Below are 22,557 nucleotides of genomic sequence, written 5' to 3'. Positions count from 1 at the left end.
TCGCGGCGCGTATATACATACGTATCCACAGTGTATGACGACGTTTCAACTCTACGCTCCGCAGGATTCAAACTAATTGTGACAGTGTCGCGACGCGAGTTTCGTGTGAAGTGTGTTTACGTGTATGTGTGCGTGCGTGTGTGTGTGTGTGTAACGAGACCTCGATACTACGGATAGGAGCACAGTTCCCACGTCGTTGATAGCATCGAGGGTGATGATATCAATGAGCCTTCCAGCTTCACAAGGTCACCAGTTCCAGCGGTGAGTACAACTGATCTGTTTACACTTTGTTTATTGAAAACCCTCCGACTATATGTGTTCGTCATGGTCTCGTTAAGGCGAGATGAAGTAAATCTCCCCGCGAGCAGGGACGGCTGGGTCGACGTTCTTCGTCATGCAGCCTTGACATTGTCATCCGGGAATAAGTCGACCCTATATGTATACCTCGAGAGTCTGAGAAACTGGGATGCTGCGGCACCGCTAACGAAGCTTAGAAGTCATTGAGTAGCTGCGTTTTCGGGTGAACCGAGGACACGTGACGAACGAGGTGTAATTTGTTTCGTTTGTTCCGTTTCTTCCATTTGTTCCATCTGTTCGGTCGCCCTAGAGATGGAAATGTAAATTCCCCGGCCTAATTTATCTCGGACGGTATATAAGAAAATACCTACAATATACCCAACCGCTAGCTAGTCTATCGCCTCGCTTTTGTACCTAATTGTATACCAGCCGCAGCACGCGGTAATTGTCCTACGCTTATTTACTCAGATGGATTGAAATCCTGTTTTATTCCAACAGCGTGCAGGTTATACTTTGTTTTACTCACTGTAAAGTGTCAGCGTCGTGTTTCGTTGTTATCATTTCCCTTTCTCTCTGCACCACCACCCCCCAATTTTCTACAAAACAATAATTTAATATCAGTAATTTATAAATTATCCCTCTTCTCCTCGGCAAAAGACACTTCGCTTCCATTTGTATCCACGCGTCGCATCACCGTGATAAGCTGTTTCTCAACTGACAAACCGAGCTTTTCCCCAGCCCATGTGTCTCGCGTACAGTCGCACCTTGCATTTGACGAGGGTGCGCGCAGCCAGGACATCATATAAGTCGACATAATTTGACGCGTCCTGTGCCCACTGCAGGATTGAGAGGGGGAGGGGGAGTGAAGAGACTCCGGTCCATTCCACCTTATAAGCTCGACTTTTGTAAGGGCTGAGGGGGTGGAGCTGACGAGGCACGCACGTGCGTGGAATGCACTCGACATTCAACGTCTACTCGGGACCGCCGAGGCACTCGTGCCGAAAAGGCGGTTCCTCGCTGTTTACCAACTACCTGCCTCGTTATGGGTATGTGAACAAATTACACCTGCTCGTTGAATATCCCTTAGGTTGGACTTGCGTGTATTGTTTTTTCTTACGTGGGACGACGTCGTTAATTTTTGGTCAATTAGTTTCCCCGGACGGCAAAGCTTGTGTTTACTCGGATAAAAGGATCCTGTTTATACATATTTATTTTCTGTACGTGCACAGTTGATTGATAATTTTTAGTATATCTATACTGTATTTATATTATACGGCGTTTGGAGATTCATTCAAGTATGAATACACAATGTGTGAAAATGTAACGTATGTATATTCGATTGTTTAAAACGTTGAGTATAACGTATAAGCGATGTATCGAGACTTACCGTGAATCAAGAAGCAACGAGGTACGATGCAAATTTCTAACTTTGGATCAAAGATTAATCTTGCCTAATTAACGCTTCAGAATTTTACGTCGCGTTGGTATATATATGTACCACGGAAATTTCACCAAATTGGGGACATAAATAACGAAAACCCTTGCCTAACTCGATTTACACATAAATTATATCAGGGTTGTTTTATCAATTAACGTCCTCGGTGATAAACTGACTATTCCAAGGGCTTAAGGCTTGGCTCAGCTCAGCTCGGCTAGTTTAGGGAAGGTTAGGATGCGCCGGGTGAAGTTGGATCGCAGGGTTACAGAGTGTGGATACAAAATCTCCCTTCGCAGTTATATGTATACGTATATCTATATAAGTACGTATATCGCGATGTACATCATAAGATGAAATTCGCGCGGTGAACTTATAGATGTATAGTGAATTTCAATATCGAGCGTTCGAACGTTCTTCACGTATTCCTACACACACACACACACACACACACACACACACACACACACACACACACACACACACACACACACACACACACACACACACACACACACACACACACACACATATATATATATATATATACAACGGTTTGGATTTTCTCATCTTAATGAAATTTCACCGTATTCATGGGTAATGCGATCGATATTATATGTGCCGAGCCAATATGAACATGTTCGCGTATAATATAACCGTGCCTGTAGATACACATCGAATCGGTGGCTACCGCCGGACCTTTTCATACGTTATTCAACAGTCACGCAACCGACTTACTGCGCGAGTTTTTCAAGTATCTTATGGGTATAAGATGCCTACCCGTATTCCACAAGTTGCCGCACCATTACCCCGCGGAAATTATCTCGGATTGACCGATCGCCTTAGCTTGTATAAAATCAGAGCAGCATAAGTAATGCAAAACGGCACTTGACGCGGTTAAAAATTGATGCGGGCAATCGAACTGCTGCCATTAACCTGAATAGAGGTGCCGTTCAAGGGGAGCGGCACACACCAACGGCTAATTGTTCCAGAAGGTACTTTCACGGGACTTTGGGGCATGCGTAAAACTCTACAAATTATCTCTCACCTCGTTTATGGTTTCGCGGCCCTCTTTTATCTCTTTCCTCTTCAATTCTTACCACCTACCACCCTTCCCGGAGTGCAAGAAAGGGCTGAAAGTTGCATGCCAAAGGGGCAGGACGAGGCGCGGGGGAGTGGTCATAAATTTTCATTATTTCACAGTCAATGCCTCGCCTCGCCTGCAGCTCACCGTCCATCTCCATACCTGTACTGGCTTCGAGGCGTGTATATATCCGACCCACATGCATATAGTAGCATACATTAACCTCGCCTTACGGCGGCGGCCCGTACACGCTAAGATAACTCGGTTCTTCGACAAGTTGGATCTTTAAGACGCGGGAGGATCGCGCAGTTGCGAGGAACCCTCGATCCGGCTTTCTTGATCCTTCAGGAATCTTGAAATATCTCTTTTAAACTTTGAGATGCAGCCCTTTGCTTTGCGACGGCACGCGACACCTGCAAGTTTCACGGGAAAACTGATTTATCCGCAAAGTTCAAACTTATAACAAGGTGCCGAGCAAGTCTTACCGAGTCAATTGATACTTTGTACAGTTGGTTGTTTTTGCTGCTGCTGCTGCTGCTGCTATCGTAAGACCGGAAGATTGATGTAATATAATAATGGTTGCAAGAGATTCTCATCAATCGACGATTTTTAATTGCTACTGTCCGATAGAGAGAGAGAGAGAGAGAGAGAGGCGTTCAACCACCGCTCAGTTACTCGATGACTCGTTCAGGATTTCTTAATAGGCAAGAATTTGATGTTTAATTAGTCGCCCCCGGAGATCAATGGACACGATTTTCATGAGCAGTGACCGCTATCAACCGCGTAGTCAGTCCTAATTATTTTTTCACATTCACGTTGCGAGATTTACCGCTATTATCATGCTACAGCCGTCACACGGGGCTGGACAATACGTCATATTAATTAAGCACGCACACGTAACCTGCAGGGTGTCCCAAATCCTCATCGCTAATTAAAGGTCGTTGTAACTTTAAAGCGTGGAAGTTCTTTTCGAGTTCGTTCTTCCTTCGAAATGGCACTAAGAAGTTAACAGCACCACGAGAAATTGAATTTTCATGTCGTAACTCGTAACTCGATAAAATTCAAGTACCTAACAGCGGAACGATTATTGGTGAAATCGAACTTGTTGTTCTCGGCGCTGCATCCCGGGGCCACCCAAGGATCGGGTATACATAGGGCATAATTTATGGCTAGTTAATGTGGGAGCGGAGACTGAAGAGTCATCCTCACCCTGTCCGTGCAGCGAGGCGCGTGGTTTGTGCGCACGCCCCGCAGGGGCTGGGCAACCGATTGTGGCATGGGCGAGGTGCGTTCAGGGGGGTAGAATGAAATTTATTTCACCTGCCGAGAGGCCCGGCACTTTGGCCGAGCCTTTGTGTGCACGGTTGTTAATAAGGCGGCCGATGCGAGCGAGTATATAAGTATAGCGTAACGTGATTGGTATAATACTCCACCATGAGAAATCGATGGCGCTTTATTATTTCGTCGGATATTTTCTTTTCCCTTCAATATTTCCACGTCACGGGGAACAAACTCGCGATTTTGTTGCACCCTTTCTGCACGATCGTTCGTACCTACGTATCATGGACTATATACATATAACACAATACATCCAGGGTGTATGGGTAGGTGATGTATATACATTATACATATAGGAGGGTGAAAAAGGGCTCCGGGGTGGCGATAAAAATAAAAGTAAGCCAAGATCGTTATCGAAATTGAAAAGAAACTCGACCTGGAGAGTGAATGGAGGATCGGAGAATCGAGGTGCGTGCCAGAGCGGCGCGGTTCCAGGTCTGTGTCCTGCAGCAATTTCCTCTGGCGGCGACCGGCTATCGTTCCTCTCAAACTCTGACACAATAAAAAATATGGCAATGCGTGGGCGTGCGGAGCAGCTACGCGATATCGGGGGGCAAGAGGGGGGAGGAGGCGCCCCATCATCCAGCGGGCATCACCGGGTACTAATAACCCGGTTGGGCCTCACCGTGTCTCAAAATGAAATATCGCTATCAAAGGCCCGGAATTAAAGTAACAATGTACGGGGCCCAGCGGGAGGCGAGTCGTAAGAAAGTCCTGGTTCGGGCTTTGGGCCCCTTTGAGTCCTTGTTCGATGCTCCACGCTTACCGTTTTATCCCTTTATGTGCCGCTCCCTGCATCTTGTGCAGGTTCAACGCGTCCGCGCGTATTATGTGTGTATAATACTTGCTCCGGGGACTCCGGATAATAAACATCGAGCGATACAGCCATGATCCTCATTTCGGGTTACACGACGCCCACCTTTTCTCTCAGACTGATCAGCTTCCTTCGCACGGATTTCCTTCTCCGGAATTCCGTTACCGAAATAAATAAAGCCGCCGGAAATGTTCATCGGTGATGAATATTTCGGCAAAAAATTCCACCCACAATCCGCTCACTTGAGATTCTTTCATCGTGTAGTGTCAGGCTAAATCGCAGCACTCGACCTATTCGCAAGTCACGGTGTTTAATGTCAAGCAAAGTGGCAAAGCTGCGGGGGAAAACACAGGGCGACAGTACTCCAGCGGAGAAGTGAACGGAAGGGTGAAGCGCCGAGTGGGGCTAAGGAAAAGGGGCACGAAGAGGCCGTCGAGGGCACGCGTCCTGCAGCAGCTCGGCACCATCCCGTGTCCGTCGAGGTTTTAAATTACTCCGCACGCGGGAAACAATAAACCCCTGAACTTTATAGTCTAGCCATAGCTAACGCGGACCTCGGGGATGGAACAACTGGCTGTAGAGGGTGGGAATCTGGGGGGTGGAGGGGGGCTACGTTTAATTTCACCGACTGTTCGCAGCCTGGGGAACCTCGTTAGTTGCGCTACGTGTGCTGAGTGCCGGAGATGACGATAAACGAGAGAGAATATCCAGGGAGACTCTTCTTCCATCCCTTTATTCACCCTCTTATTCGATCTTCGTTTCTTTAGATCTGATTCTTAGAAAAATAGTCAGTGATAGTGATACGGTATTGAAATCGGGATATTCTATCTAGCTAGGCAGATAATTCGTTTTATGATTGAGAATATTTTCAATACTGCATATTGTTGTGGCGCAATAGGTGTGGAAAATATCGTGTAATTTGTAACCCCTTCATATATACGTACTTCCGCCTTCGACGTGTGAAATCAAGTTTCCGGTTGATTCGCATAATGGAAGCGCGTGTTAGCTCTGGGAATTCCAGCGGTACCGAGGCTGTCGTGCGGAAGTATTCCAATCAGTGGCATTGATATCTATTCCACCCCCCTTTCTCCGTACTCTGCAAGCTTCAGAGCGGTCCGGTTGGCTGCTCGTAACATCGCTTGACTAGGAATTTTCAGCTCTGTCATCTCACGTAATGAAATTAGTGTCCCGGATACGCAGAATAATGTGGAACGCATAGTGACAAGTGCAGAGACTGTTGACTCAAACATGTTAAGATATTGCGGAAGTGCGCAATACTTTTATCAGATATTTCTCCGCGTCGTAAACTGCAGTTTCACAGGCTTTTTTCTGTGAAACATTGACGTGGCGGTTACCTTGAGATGAAATGAAAAAAAAAAAAGAAGTGGCAAGCACGTGTGGTTGAGAAAGAAGTCTGTTTGAAGCCGAGGACTGTGGATTGAAAGATCAGTTTTGAGCCCGCATGATGGAGGCTGTGTATATACGGATATATAAAAGTAGACATCGACGCACACATGCATGTTATGTACGCGTGTGTGAAAAGAGAGGCCATGGTTGACGTGAGGCAAAGGCAAAGTCAAAGGAAAAAGGAGACCGAAGAAGATCCGTGCCCCCGCCTCACCCCCGCCGGCAGCTTGGTTCACCCCGCGTTGCCAATTTAAGACGTAAACTAAATTTAAAAAGTTTGTTTCTTTCTGTTCGGGGTAGTTTCCCCCTCCCTTATACTTAATCTACTTTAGAACAGCGATGGAAAGTCGAGTAGGTTAGGCACGAAAGCCTCGAGCAAAGATCGACGAAAGCGAGGAACGAATGTGGCGATAATTCGAAACTGCGTAAGAATATAACATTCGAGGTTTAATTAACAACCGCGTTGCGAATATTGGAAGAAAATATTAGTCAAGTGGACTGTTCAACAATTGACTCTCGACACGTGATCTGTTCGACAAATATTTGCGCTGGGACGTCGTTGACCCGGGGCTAGTTTCCCATCCTGAGGCATGAGGTATTTGCTCGAGTAGACTCTCTTGGAACAGAATGAGATTGAAACGTTGGTTGTGTCGTCAGCGGCGCGGCGTGAGCTCGGGTTTCCCGACTTGCCAAAGCGCATTCTGCAAGCTCCCTCCCGCGCTGCGGCATCAGCCTCTTTCTCTTCTTCTTCTTCTTCTTCTTCTTCTTCTTCTTCACCCAGTCCCCAGGAAGGAAGAAGGAAATATCTTATGGCTGGAGAACCACGAACCACGGGTCCTGCAGCTCTCAAACGAATCCCGAGACTTTTGAGATAAAGGTTGAATTACTGCCACGGTGGTGCCAGAAGTGGAATGCGTTCGAGGTTGGATTAGAAAACTTCAAAGTCGCGATTCAACGAACGTCTATGCTTTCGCTCTACGTACATATACCTACATGTATAGACGCGGCGGACGAAATTGTTTCTTGAACGCGTGGAAGAGATAGTGGATTGTAGGACGAGGTATAGAAAAGTCTTACGTCTTTGCTTCCGTCGCGTCGCTCCGCAGCACCGGCTCTGACAGTCTCCCGTGTCCCTTGTCTCTCGTCGTTCGCGTCTCCATTGTCTCTACGGCAACAAATTACATTCCACCGCGTCTTTTTCGCTCACTGAATTCTTTCATTCGAAACTTTAACCATTGTTTGCGGACCCTGCAGCAGCTCCTCACTGTCTCGATTGAACGCCGGAGTCCCCGGACCCGCAAAGCACAGCTTCTTCTCATCACCGCTGACCGAACTCTCTGCTCACTCTGCCTCTGTCGTCGCTTCTTTTCGATGTACGGAAAAAAGGAATCTCGCATCAGTATCAATATTTGGAGTGCGGCGAAAGGGGAAGCCGCTGACCAGATTGCCTTCCGAACTATATATGTATAAAGATGTGGGAATTTCCGAATCGCGAGAGAAACTTGATCTCAATCACCTAGATTTCATTGGGAAAAATAGTTTTCTATAAGCTTCTCGAAGTCTGATTTAATCCAGAAGACTAACCAAGTGTGTTTGGTCATGTCGTTAGTACCAAGACGTTGGAAGACGCAACGACGGAAAAATATGCAGCTAACCTGCAAGAAATAATTCGGTTCATTTACATGTTTATTTGTTACTTATTTTTTATTCTTTGTTGTTTTTTTTTTTTTTTTTTCTTTTTTTGATTCTCGGATCTTTCCCTTTTTCTTCTCCCCCTCTCCCTTTTTTTTTATTCCTCCGCTGGTTTATTTCGTCAGTAAAGCGGCAAAGTTTGTTTCTTCGGAAAACATGGAAATTAAATTCCGTCCGCAGGGAATGACAAAAGGATGGAAATGAGAGGGTAATTCGTAAACAAGTGGAGGGTGAAGCCGAAGAAGCGGACGAAGGGCGAGGAGTCGAGGATGGCCGGAACAGCGCTCGCGCTATTCGTGGGTCGCCGGTCGAGGTGAAAAGACAAAGTTTGAAGGACCCAAATCAGACGTAAGGTGTCTTCCTTCCCTCGGGAATCAAAGTTCTCAGGCGCGGACGGTGGCTACTCGACCGCGGACTTTTTCCTCCCCAACTTCCACATCCGGACATCAGAGACAAACTGCCGCGTCTTCTTTTGCAATCAGGTCGACATACATAAACATGCGGGCATGGTCGCCAGGGATCAAAACTCCTCTTTACGAATGACTTCAAGATGGAGACTGGCTCCCTGAACAGCTGCTTGATCTTACATCGCGTCGTTTCTTCCTCGAAAGAGCGATCGGCTAGTGCACTCGGTCGTGTAAACGCGCGCCCTGACCATCAACCCTTTTCATGCGAAATTAATAAACACCGATCAGCACACCAGCATCCTTGGCGCTACAGAAGATGGAAGAGTGGCTTCATAATGCAGGATAAAAGTGTCCCGCTTTGCCGTTGTTCATACCTGCAAAGCTGCACTCGGCGAACACCTGATACACCTTAAGTAAATGTAAGCGATATTGCTGATGGTCGTAGTGCGGTTCAGACGGTGAAGCAACTCAGGTTAAAGCAAGTGGATCAAGAGTGAACCCAGACTCTGAAATCCGCCATTTCTGTTAACCTGCCTCTTCCATTTAGCCCACAATCTACAGCCAACCTCTTTCTCCATCTCGGCAACTCACGTCGAGGCACCGACCGAGATCACTTCCATCCGAGAGCCGAGCTAATACCCCCGTTATAGGCCGTTATAGGCCGTTACCCGAGCTTGACCGACCACAAATTCCTGAGCTTAGCCAAGCTCGGGGTGAACCTTGGTTTAAAATCGTTCCTGCCTCTTGGACCGACGTTCCCGAATGTCCGGTGCCTCTGCTTTATTACCGATGAAACTGCGCGGAGGTAAAACATCGCGTCGGGTTGAACGCGACGTGGATTTGCCAATGGATCATGAACTGCCCTCGTACTCCATACGCGAAATGGGTTGTAATTCAGTCGTGGTTGAGTGATATCCAAGCATCATAACAGCCGATCGATCTTTATAGTCGGTAACAAACCTGTCTTCACTGATCGCTAATCGTATAGTTTGCTCGCTTCGCTTACAAGTGGGCGATGGATTCGTGCTATGATCGATTCTTTTCACATTGTATGTGAAGCGAGGTTGTTGTAACAAGGGTTTGCCGAAATCTGTGAGGGATGGCTTGAAGACAGCTCTCTCTTCTTATTCCCCGTCATGATTAAGATCGAAATGTCTCGTCGACAACAAAGCGAGCTTGCAATGAGCCTTCGTGCAACTTTGAGATTGCCGACAAACTAAGGACAAACTTCCATAATCTCCTCTTGCTACCGAAGTTTAGCAATCAATGAACGGTAATAGTTTCATTAAATACAGCAAACCCTTGCTGATTCTGTTATCCAAAGACAAACTGATCCTCGCAATAATCGCTCGGTCGAATCGTCAGATTTGAAAAGCTTTTACTTCCATTCCCTTTCACCTTGTGTCACGGTGACACCTTTAAACCATGTCAAACGTCACATCTTGCCGTAGTATAAACGTCGACGAGTATTTTCACTGCGCGAAGCAGTCTTCCGTTTATTATTCCCAAGCGCTGGTTCGGTTCGAAATCTTACGTCCATCCATTGGAGTTTTAGGGATATCAAAGTTTTTTATTTTCTGGACCGAAAAGAGCTTTACCATGCTAATGCCAGACCGCGTTTGATGTCCGGTCGATCGATAAGTTGACAAGAGTATACCCGTTTCCCAATGGGTCGTATAAAAGTTAAAGGTATCATCCTGGGCGAGCTGGGTCCAAACCTCCGGCCACTCGTGGCAAAAGGGTTTTTCTTCCTCTCCTCTGATGCCAAGGATGTTCGCTGATCGAGGCCGAGGACAGCAAGTTGGAAAGAGGAGGAGAGAGGAGGGTTGGGCTGGCGGGGGGAGGGAAGAGAGAGTTTCATTTAAGTTAGAAATTGCTTCTTCCGTAGCGATGATGGGCCGCAAATTGGGCGCAAAACAGAATGCGGAGGCGGTGGAAGAGGATGAGGGCGAGGAAGCCGCGCGCAGGGTGAAAGAGGCGACCGGAGGCATTGAGGCGAAGGAGAGACCGGAGACCCAAAGCTCGCGAAAATATGTATCGATTTTTTTCACCGTTATTTATACGCCCGAGCGCGGTATCCGAAGTTGGAGATAAACGAGCTAGACTAAATTCCATCCGCACTCCACGTTCCGCTTTAAAACTTGCGAATCGTGCGTGAAATTCTTTCGATTATACTTTACTTGAATTAGCAATATTTTCCTCCAACATTCGAAACATGCCATTAGAGTACAGAAACTGAGTCGATTCTTCGGCCTGGATCTGAAATTGGGTGTTGGGTATCCCTTGTACGGAGAAATTCGGGGCGGGATTGAAATTCCGAGTTTGAAACGTACCGAAAGCGCTAGATTCCGAATTTTTCGACGACGAAACTTAGAGTAAGGAAATCGAACTTTGGCGAAATATCGAAGCTTCGAATGGTCCGAAAACTGACGCTCAAAGTTCCGGAAGGAAAAAATTACGAAAGGACGAAATGGCGTAATTCCGACAAGTCAAGGTTTCGAAAGTGCGAAAATGAGAAAATTGAAAAATCTGTAACATGGAAATTCCGAATGATTGAAAATTTTCAGTTCTGTGAACTTTTGGTGTGGTGAAATTTCACCATTTTCATCTTTCTCTGTTTTGGATTTTAGACAGTTTCCCGTTCGCAGTCCTGGTAATTCTGATTTTTTATACCCTCTCGTTGAGTAAACTACACTGTGTGAATATATTTCAATTTTCGAAACGTTACTTTTCGGAAGTTTGCTCTGTTGGAACTTTACTTTTCCGAACTTTGCTCTATCGTAACTAGAATTGTCGGAGTCTCGCATTTCGGAACAGTTTGATTTCTTTACTTCAAGCTTCGCTACCAAATAATTCAGAACTAGCCACGTTCAGGACTTTTCAAATTCAGAATTACAACCGCGCCCCGAAAATCCGTGTGAGACGTCAATCGAGCATAATCAGATTAGGGTAATAAGACTGTAATATCGGTGGATTTTCAACCCTAATTATATGGAATTCCGAACGAGTCGTCTAATTATTGCAGCCAGTCGATACCGTACGAACACGTATCCATAAAGCATTCCATTTGTCAAATGTTGGCCAACATACTTCCGTTAATTGATCTTCGAATCAGTCAGAAATGCCGGTGTTACAGTTACGAAATCTTGATGTTTCGCAACATAATGAAGCGGCGAACTCTACGTCGTCCACATTCACAATGGCCCTAGGTTAATATGTCAATTTCCTTATGGTGATGTAGAACTAGAGCTCTCGGTGGATGGGTGCTAGGGTGGTATAACCGGCTTATTCATTTTTCAACAGTTGTTTCTAACTTCTAAGCAATTAGTCACAGGCTTAAACTATCCAGTGTGTATAAATAATTCGCGAAAAGTATACCCACATTCTCACGATACACGAGTAATCACTGACATGAATAATTTCGTCGCATCGTCATAAATTACAGGTTGCAATTAAACGCGTGCTCATAAATAATTACACCGTCAGTGACAATTTTCTCACGTTCTTTGTTGCCGCCGAATAGTGAAAGTTCGATCACCGATCCGTGGAACGAGGGCTGAAAATTGCTCGTCTACAAATATCGTTATATTTTGGTGGTCGAGGAGACGAGAAACCGGGTCGTGTTCACGGCGCGAGTGATTCGACGTGTGGATTGTAGAGCCAACTTGAAAGGGTCTCCATTGTCGAGACCGGACGACAGCGTTCATCCACGATAACAAAGGTCGTTATAGTTCGCGGTATAACGAAAAGAGGAGGACGAGGAAGGGTGGAGTGGCGAGTCTGTGAAACTGGGAGGAGAAGGTCGGAGGTAGGAAACCGACGGAGTGACCGAACGTCTAGACGTTTCACGCCTCTAATTAACCGCAGCGGTTCTCTCTCGGCCGTCACTTCACCCTGACCCAACTACGAGATGTCAAAAAAGGATCCGTCCTTCTGATCTAGATCAATAGTCTCGACGTTTTATTGAAGCTCAATTTGCAGACTCGATATTTTCTCCACGCATCCCATTCCGTATCATCGACTCGCTCCCACGCTCTTCATCCACCTTTACCACCCAGCTCCGCTACCCTGGTTGACTGACCACTGCGGGCTCCTCCAGTGCCCTTAAGGCACCTTTTTCCTCAACACCTTCACAACTCGTCTCTCATATTCCTCGGTGCAGATATTGCGTGTAGAGCTGACTTCGGCCGTTGATGTGACTTCTCGATTTCACTATTCCTCGCTTTCCGTTGCACCTCAAAAAGCACCTCGTTATGCCCGAGAGGAAGATAGAGAGCGAAGGTAATACCTCACCTCTGAAAATAATGCCGTACCAAGAAACGCGAAGCTTTTTCGTCCCGTCGTCGATCCGTTCGAGGGTATATAATCGGAGGCCTGAGATACCTGAGAGATCGGTTTTTTGGCCGCGCGCTATTGACCTCCTCAGGCAAAAATTCCTGCGGCCGAATCCCCGTGTGGGTCAACACAATCAGTTGGTGTGTATAAAGTGTATGGTAAGCGAGATCCATGAATGAAAATTGGCCGCGCATACCGGCAATCCGTGACAAATTGGAGAAGTGAATCCAGCGTAGAGGAGGAAGGCGGAGTATTACTTCCGGCTCATTACGCAGGACCGGGCTCAAGATAGGCGTAGGACTACGTTTTGTATCGTAGACGTTGATCCTGGAGCGCGGGTCGCCGCGTTACGTCGCGTCGGTGAATTCGTCACGCGAAGGCGTAGCTAATACAAAAATCCCTCGATGACGATATTAATGCTAATGGCGTAATCCCCAATGAAGTCCCCCGCCGCTGTATTCCCCGCCATTGCACAGCAACAAACCCTCCGCCACACCCGCCATTCCTCCCGGAAGATGATTGAAGACGCGCTTATTAAATGCCATCCGGTGGACCGCGTGCAGCTTTGCGGGATCGGCTGCGGAGAAGCCGCGCTAAGGCAGTCGTCGAATCATGCGATTTCCTCTGTCATGCAGATTTCTTGGGTAATTACTCGTTCGTCCTGCAAGGGGGAGGCGGCCAACGACGACCGAGGGTGAAAGATAGAATGACCCAATCATTGTTCGGGATGTGTTTCACCACCGGGGATATTTGCTCAAATAAGAATGGACCCGTATGATGGATGATGCTCGTCGGGAAGCACAATGGAATCGCTCGTCTCCGTTTAGACGCGGTTGCCGATAGAAAACGACGCCAAAATACGAACCGGAGTGAATCCATGAATTTTTCAACAACACACACACACACACACACACACACACACGTCCCCATGCTTCTGCTACCGTGCCACCGTGCACTTGTAACGCTTGAACGCTCGGCGCTTTCGAAGAATCGAGAACCACTGGAATTTTTTTTTCCCTTTTTTTTTTTATTCCTTCCTTTTTGCATCATTCTTTTTTTCCAAGGAGAGATTTATACAAGGAGGTCATTTTTTTTCTTCTTCCTTTTTTTTTCACACTTTCGGTTCGTCAGGACCTAGAACGATAGCTGTCACGGGTTGATCGTAATCTATTGTGCGCACAGCGAACTCTTTGCACTAACTTTCGCACTCTTACTACCCCGCTTTCCCGCCAAAGCTCTCAAGCTCTTGAACAAAAGTTAAAGTAAAGTAGCACAAAAGGTGCGCGCGAGATGAGGGGAGAAAAAGAGAGAGAGAGAGAGAGAGAGAGATAGAATGAGGGGGTGAGGGGGGCACGGGGCGGAGGAAAAAATAAACAGCCCTCGGAACAAGCGTCAGCAAATCTTGGGGATCGGTGAGGGAAGAATTTTTGGTTATATACCCTTTTATCGCGTGGGCGACGTGCGGATAACTCCTGACCCTGATGAGGGGCGATAAGACAGGCACTGAGTATATTTGAGGATCTGGAACAAACTGGAACCCAACCGAGCGAAACCCGACCTGCGCTATCCAGCTCCGAGGTGATACGTCATCTTGACGCTTTGCCGTGCTTTTGCTGTAACCCAACGTCTGTGCGACAGAATGCCTCAGACTACCACCCGTCATCCATCACCTTTGAGTAATGCGGAGACACGATTTTCCCTTATTGCGATTTACCGATTCTGACAACCCCTCGCTCATTTCCGGAGACCTCTTGACGAGAAGAATAATCGCGAAATTTTATCATCGATCTCCCTTCTTTCCTTGCTTCTTATATTATACCGCGAGCTTTTTCTTTTCTCAAAATCGATCGGCAAGTTTCACGGAATACACCCGGTATATAATAAGCCTCCCTTAAATAAATCGTCACTCACCGTTATGGACGAGCAGCGTCGAGTCCCGGGCGAGGTTCGTCAGCTCGCTGTCCGTCAGAGTTTCGTCGGAAGCGTTGCCCGAGGTCGGGGTGTCGCTGAGTCCGGCTCCGCTTCCCGGCACGTGGAACAGAGGATGCTGGTACGCTCGCTGCTTGTGCTGACTCGAGTTGTAATGATTATGCTGGACCTGGTTATTCTGATGATTGTTTGGGGCGTAAACACGGCCTCCGCGAATGCTCGGGGAGTTGTCTTCGCCTTCACTGCCGCTGAGGCTGTAGGCTGGGTAGAGCCGTCCCTTCCCTGGAACAGAAGTAAAGTGATGGACGTCAGCAACGTATTTTTCGAATCGATTTTCGCAAACGCTGCTCGATCCTTGTCACCACAATTTTGTCAGGCTTAATTGACGCTTCGTTTATGTGTATACATATAACGTACAGTGTAGGCATTGTGGAAGGAAGAGAGGCATGTCGACTCATTGACTCCGGAAATAATTTATAACGCGTCACGTTGTTGTAACCGGCCTTTCTGGAGACGAGATTTAGCCAGCTTCACTACGGGGCGCAGGGAACAAGGGTACAAAGCAAAACAGCCCCGAAACGGGGTGACGAGGGGGATGCACGTCAGAAACACGGACGCACGCACCCACGCACGCACGCAGACACGGAACGAAACGCACTTGGACAAACACGAGAAAATCGAGACTTCCGGGGTGTACAGGGTGGGGGTTGTTTCCGGTACAAGAAGCTGAGGGTCTCGGTTCACCCCCGATTGACAGATCCACGCGCGATTTTACCCGGAGAGAGTTTCCATCCCTCGTCGTGGACTTCTTTCCTTTATATACCTATATACTTACACAGTGTCCTGAGGATTGAGGAAGAAATATGAAGCCGAAAATCTCGCCTCCCGTTGAGAGTGTGACGGCTGCTAATTACTCCCCTGGGAGGTCTCATAGAGTGCCTATATACAAGCGACTTTAGGCGCAACAAATATTTTGCCAGATGTTGCAAGGCCTCGAGTTTCACTTTGAATCCGATACCTACCCCATGTACCAGTGCTGTGCAGGCGTAAAACCTATCGAGCTACTACAAAATTCTTAGCCCCGTTAAGTTCTCGATCAGATTAATGCTTTCGAAAAGCACAGAATTTATGTCGTTACGTGTAATTGCGTTAATTCCCACTGGGTTGCGGTTAACTGATTCTTACAAGTGTGTATTTTGTACTCGGTATACATTACATTGGTTATAACCACGCACTGGTGTTTTGTTCTTTTGCAGTTCTTAGTGGGTTTTGATCCCAGAGCCTAACAAAACTCTATTTCATTCTATTCTATAGTGCCAACTGCTACTGCGAAACTGAAATTATTCCGCAAATTTATCCAGCATTATGTACGTGAGAGCGCTGAAAAGCAACCTTATTATAAAAGTATATTTTGCTGCGGAACGGAGTGACTCTGCGGCTGCCAAGAATACGTGGACGGTATACTTACGTATATCTATATGTATATGTGTATTGTATACCTATATTGGTATCGGTATTATATCTTTTATTGATATTCTGTATAAAACCCGATTGCGACGTCGTAGCGAACAAAGACTCCAGCATTCCGCCATACTTCATGTCGGTATTTTCTTGCCGACAGTCGATTGAACCCATTCGATTCGCTTCGAGTCGAGCTACCTACCTGCCTGCCTGCTTCGATAATAATCGAACCGGAAGCCGTAATCCCGCGAATCGAGGTCGCCACCCCCGTGCCTTGTCCCTCGGATTGTCGAGGCGGGGGAGAAGCGAAAGAAGGGGACGAGGACGGGGGAGAGATACATTATAATTAGGTTTGATCGTGCATACCGTTAATGGACGCGATGTATCAACCCTGGCGTACGCGGAACTGAATTCACGGATAACCGAATTATTTCCCCGCAGCTCTTGCTTTCGCTCTCGCTCTCGCTCTTCCCTCTCGGCGCTGCTCTCGGTGTTTACGCTCCCTCCCCTCTAAACGCCCCAAGCTAAATAAACTTACCGGGTTTTAACGCTTAACCGGCTTAGCGATTTTATATAATTACGTTAGCCGAGTTACTGTGCGGAGGGAATTTATATAAAAATGACAAAAATCACAAACTCACAATAGCATCGAGCCTCGCGGTAATAATCGAGATCTCCACAAAATTACCACATTCTTGATCATTTAGTCAATCTTGGTATAAGACTTTCAGTAAAAGCCTGACCGCTGCCGTTTCTCCAGATCGGCAATCAGATTCAGAATCGGCCAATTTCCACTGTTCCCGTCCGAAATCCTGCCACCTTACCCCAGGCTTATCCTTATCTCGATCCGATTCGATGGCTTCTTCGCGCGGAAGGCCGTCGTGGTGAACGAAGGCTACTCGAGTTCGAGCCTTTCACGCATCTCCATATCGCGTGTCGAAAAACCAAAGCTTAACCCGAAACGCGGAGACTCGAAATAACTTTTTTCACCTACCGAAAAACCGACTTTCTGGACGGCAATTAACCCCTCGCGATCGGGATAAGCTTTGGCCTAAATTGGTGAATCGAATTGTAGGTCCGCCCCTTTTCAGATGATTCTGAAAGTTTTCCTCGACACAAGCTTGGATTTTCCCGACAGCTAGTAGAAACTGACGCATCGAGCGATGGACGTCGGTCCATTCGACTTCTGTCTCTTGTCTCCTTCCTCGTTTTTTTCTCGAGTCCAATCTTCTGATGGACCATCGCTGCTGTTTCCGACCGTTGATCTCTTTAAAGGTAACGAAACTCCGCAGCTGAAATCTTTCTCATCCGGTGACCTCGTTCCTTCTCGTATCGCTACGGAAATCCCGTAGGCTCTCGGTCTCGCTCCTCCAGGTCGATACCATCACCTGTTCCGTCTGCTCCCACGGCGCTGCTTATGCGACCCACCTTTCCGGCACTCCTTTCGCTCTCGCATTCAGCTCCTCTTGAACCCTCCTGAATTTACCACGAGGCAATCAGCCGGGTCGCCGTTGGTATGAGTGCTGCTGGTTTGTACTCTGACTTAAAAAAGGGCTGCAGGAACGAACGTCGCACTTTTTCCAGATACCGTACAGGACAGCGAATCTGCTGCTGCTGCTTCTGATGCACTGCAGCAAACCCAGTATGCGACAATTAATTACGTTTGACGTAGCAATTTCTCGTCGTAATTGCTCGCAATTAGAAAAGTCAATCAAGTCCCTCTCTCTCTCTCTCTCTCTCTCTCTCCGACTCTATTTCCTTCTGTGTCTTCCACTTCCTCCTCTCCCTTTGATTTACCCATGCAACTGTACCACTGCACTTGCTCTCGAAGACTCGCGGGCGGATGTGCAAATCGATAGTCGAGCACTCAGAGACCTCCAACAACGTCGTCTACACTTTTCTATTGCTTGAAGCGATTACCTCATCTTTTGCTTGTTCCAGCTACTGTTGGGTACCATAAAAAACTCGCAGGCTTGTCGCGGTTTCGCCTAGTGTTATAGCCTTTCGATATGAACTACCGCAACGTCCCCGTTCAACGGTGAAACACTCCGGGTCTAATCACAGGATATATTATTTATTTATCCTCTTTAACGAACTTTATATACGTGATATATATTTTTTTTTCTAGAACAGCGCGCAGCGTTGAGGTGGAAAAAAAAAGTTTGGCTGGAGATGAACGTAATTTTAATCAGCCGACAGCGAGCGAGCGAGTAAGAGGGTTTGTTTACGATCTAAACTGGAATGATTGGAGGGCGACGACGCGTTAACCAGATCGCTCTTGGCGCAGGGCATTACAGCATGGCTAAGATAGTGTTAATACCTATACAGTTGAAAATCTCTGGGATCCGGATGAAATTTATTATATCAAAAAAAAAAGTGTAGGTATATCCTCGAGTCCTCCAACCAACGTAACGGCGTGAGCAGTGGCCGGAGTCACGTATAACGTTTCGGTTAAACTTTTACCCTGACGTCCGTCGGGATTGATGTGCCCGTTTGAGCGCTATAGCGCGTTAGCATATTCTATTAGTCCGTAAAGTATGGTATATGGGACGGCTGATAACGCGTTGATGTTAAAACGCGTTAGGGCTGCATGGGTTACAAGGATGTATTAAAAAAAAGGAAGAGAGATAGGGAGATAGAGAGAGATACCAACGGTAGAGGGAGGGGGAACATGCAGATAACTCTATCGACTGTCCGGCGGACAGAGAGAGGATGAGAGAGAGAGAGAGAGAGAGAGAGAGAGAGAGAGAGCCGGGTTATCTCATCTCTCCGATACCCCGTGAAAACCATTCTTTGGGTGCCCATGAGCGCCGAGAACACACGTTTCCACCCTGATGCAGGCTGCGGCCGACGACCCACCGAGGAAGGAGAAGGACACGTCGCCCTGACACGCGTTAACTCTATTTACGCAGGTCCTTTAGATACACAGGACGCGACAAGGACACGTGCGCCGTCTAATCTACAGATTACTGCCTTCGCCCGGGAATAACGTTGACTTTATAGATTTATGTTAATCCGTCTGAAATAGCCGGCCCGATAACGTCGCGCCGCACAAGCCGGTGCCTACCTCGGCCTCACGTCCTGCGCCACCAACGCACGCCGCAATATGTCTCTGAATTATGTGTGTCCTGAGGCACCCAATTACCCGCAAGGACGCCTCTCGCGCTGTATCGCGCGGTATTATTATACAACACATACCTGCATGCGGAGAAATTTCAGGTATCGAATTGAATTTTCGCCCGCTCGAGAGCTTGTCTAGATATGATAAATTTGACGGAATTTTTTGTTATTACATATTTCTCTTCATTTTCTCTGTCCTCTGGATTTTATTTTTATTTCAATCTGTTTTTTTTTTTTTTTTTTTCATACCCTCGCCTCGGTTCAGCGAACCCATTCTCGTTCAAACGTGTTTTTACACCGCGTCGTCTGCTGCTGTGGATAAATTATTCAATATGGGAATAGGTACGTAGACACATATCCCTGGCTCGTAAACGCCAAGAAATTATGACTCGATCTATGATACCGACGCGTGTAACGGGCTGGAACCACTCCTCCGAGTGAGTACACAAGGTCTCTGTAAGACCAAGTAGCGTTGCCCTGTTTTGAACCTGCGCCCCTGGAAAAGCGGTAACGGCTGAGACAACATCTTGGTGAACGTTTCTACGCTAAGAGAGATAAAGAGAGAGAGAGAGAGAGAGAGAGAGAACATGAAGTTTTTCGAACGATCTTCGACGTAAAAAGCGAGTCGTGATAACTCTATTAGGGTGAAATAATAACGGAGGGTGACACGGGGTTGGAGAGGTGTTTAGGCAACTACGTTTACCTTCATTCCCCGGGTAAACCAAGGTGCGGGGCATAAAGTGAAAGGAGACGAAAAAAAGGTGTGAAAAATAGGAGGGGGTAAAACCCTCCAAGGATAATGTTTCCCTGGCATGAACCTGCAGCAGTGGCGCATTCACCCCATCCTCTCAGCTCGCCACCCCACCGTTTAGACTCTGCTTGGGCCTCTTGCACCCCGTTAACCCCCCCCCCCCCCCCCCCCCCGCCCCTTCTCCTACCTCCTCAACCTTCTCATCATATTATGCTCTGTGCTTGTCTACCACTTGTTCAAATAGATATACATTGATCGTAAATGGCCTGGCGGTGTGCACACAATCACCGCCCTACTGTATTCCGATTCGTTGTACGAGTTTAACACTCTTTATCAGGTTGAGCTCCGTTTTATTGCTCAATCTTTACGACCCTATTCGTTGTTGTACGGGCGTCGATCTGAAACCTAAAATAGCGAGAGCAGGGCTCGCCGCGTCTATTCCGCTAATCGTCCGGATCGCTTCGGGATTCCATTCTCATATGCAAATGATCGTGATTTTGAATAGTGAAGTGCAATTACGATTGCTGTAAAGAAAGAAAAAGAAGAAAAAAAAAAAAAAACAAATTCCGCACAATGTATCGACTCGTGTACGGATCGTTGTATCATGATAGAGGAGTAATCGAGGGTCGAGTTATTGGATGCAAACGGGATGTTAATTCGAGACATTAAATACGCTGGTAAGGCTAACCCGAGTTTAATCGATGGTCGGATTACCTTGGCGGAGTTCACGAGCCGTTTAACATTGAATGATAGCCCGGCTAACTGCGAATATATATCGGCGGACTAACGTACAGCCGCGGTACGGTAACAAGCGAGATCTCCAACAACCTCTTGGTGGTTGGGCAGGGTGAAGATGGAAGCCGCGGCGGAGGTCTTGGGTTGTGTAGTCTAAGGGCGGCTGTTTCCTTCCTCGCTTCCTTCCGCCGCCTCCTGAAGCAGGAGCAGGACGCTCCGCACCCGCTTCGCCGCCGGAGTTTCTCATCCTCTGTGGAGAAACTTGTAAACTGCAACTTGAGCATCGATGGATAGTTTCTTGCCCCTCTCGTCTCCTCTTCCACTATCTACCCCAGCGTATATTCAACCCCTCCCCACTCCCCCCCCCCCCCCAACCCCTCATCGTCCTCTCAGGAATTGGTTAATTAATTAGTAAGAGAACTGATTACAGCCCTCTTTGGTATCTTATTCCTACGGTAGAGGAGAACTGCCTCGTCCTCCTTTTGCGATGTACCTATAAGCTGCTGCATGGAACTTGGCCCGTTGTTCGCTAAGAAGCCAGCGCAAATTGCACCGCAACGAGGGTGCTTCCATAGGAAGCCTGTGATGAAACTGTGATACAATTTAGAGCGCTATTCGCTGTTCGCTTCTGTCTACTTTCGGGAGATAATTGTTTGCGATGATCTCCCAATATTTTAGTTTGCTTCTTTAGAATTAGATTGCTGATTTTTGAAAAGTCTGTTTGTTCTTTACAACGTCAACCTGCGATCTTGTAGCTCTTTAGATCGGGATTAATTTCGACAAAAGGTAACGCACCGCTGGGGTTGTATCGTTAATGAGTGTGTTTCACCGCGAAACCGTTTAAACTCACCCACTGGTATTGTTCTAACTTATTCCCTCAACGTATGTACCTACAAGGGGCTGCTTTGGGTCGGTCGAATTGCGCGAGCAAAATCCCTAGTCGTTACTGCGGTTATGGCTACGAGCACCTCGGATTAGTGCCGCGCGAGGTACCGTTGAGCTTTAATCCGAGGTGAACTCCTTAAAAATGCAGACTATATAAGCCCCGAGAAATCCCACCCAGGACTAGGAACAGCCCCCAACCATGAATTATAACACTCGAAATCTACGCCGTTCATACAGTAATTTCATAATACCTATATACCTACTCCAATACATCGACCGAGGAATACAAAAAACGTCCATGTACAAGTACTCCTCGCTCATGTTAACATTTTACGCGATTTTTACGCTTAGGTCATTCAATATGTCGAGAGTGAAAAATACACACCGAACGCAAGGCGAAGGGTGCGAGTTCATATACGAGGCGTATATTATACGAGCTTCGTAATACGAGAAGTTGAGCAAATAACGTACGCTCCATTAGCCGAACAGGGTCCGAGCCACAACGGTACAGTGAGATGTTAAAAAAGAAACAAATCGTTGGGGATGAGCTTGCAGAAGTGACTATCGTTCGATCCTCTGAGTGTAATTCATATTCTTTAGGATCGGTAAGCCTTGGTGGCTAAGATCGATACTCTCCGTTCGAGATAGACAAGCTTTCGCCGCTACTCGAACTTTACCAAACTCAGTTTCAGCTTGCAGGTGATATTCTCACAGTTCATTTACCACCCATGGTCTGAGGTACGTGTTGGGTAGCCAGGCGATTCACCAGCCATACTGTCTATATAGCGACCGTTAGTTATCGACTGGGCAACTACATAAATTCCTCTATCGGACAATTGGTAATTGTCCTATACTCTCCTCCGTACA

At 47.1% G+C, this 22,557-nt stretch overlaps 1 protein-coding gene across 4 annotated transcripts in view; it reads right to left on the bottom strand.

Annotated features, from left to right (window-relative positions):
* The window catches only part of LOC124412512 (teneurin-m), a 336,307-nt gene that overhangs the window by 143,860 nt on the left and 169,890 nt on the right, over positions 1 to 22,557 (bottom strand). For all 4 annotated transcript variants that reach the window (XM_046892440.1, XM_046892446.1, XM_046892441.1 and 1 more), the window contains exon 3: positions 14,721 to 15,020. In XM_046892440.1, coding sequence (XP_046748396.1) covers positions 14,721 to 15,020 — 300 coding nt within the window. The remainder of the gene's footprint in view (positions 1 to 14,720; positions 15,021 to 22,557) is intronic.

This window comes from Diprion similis, chromosome 11 (genome assembly GCF_021155765.1).
Source record: "Diprion similis isolate iyDipSimi1 chromosome 11, iyDipSimi1.1, whole genome shotgun sequence".
In the NCBI taxonomy this organism is placed as follows: domain Eukaryota; kingdom Metazoa; phylum Arthropoda; class Insecta; order Hymenoptera; family Diprionidae; genus Diprion; species Diprion similis.
This window is presented reverse-complemented; position numbering and strand designations above follow the sequence as displayed.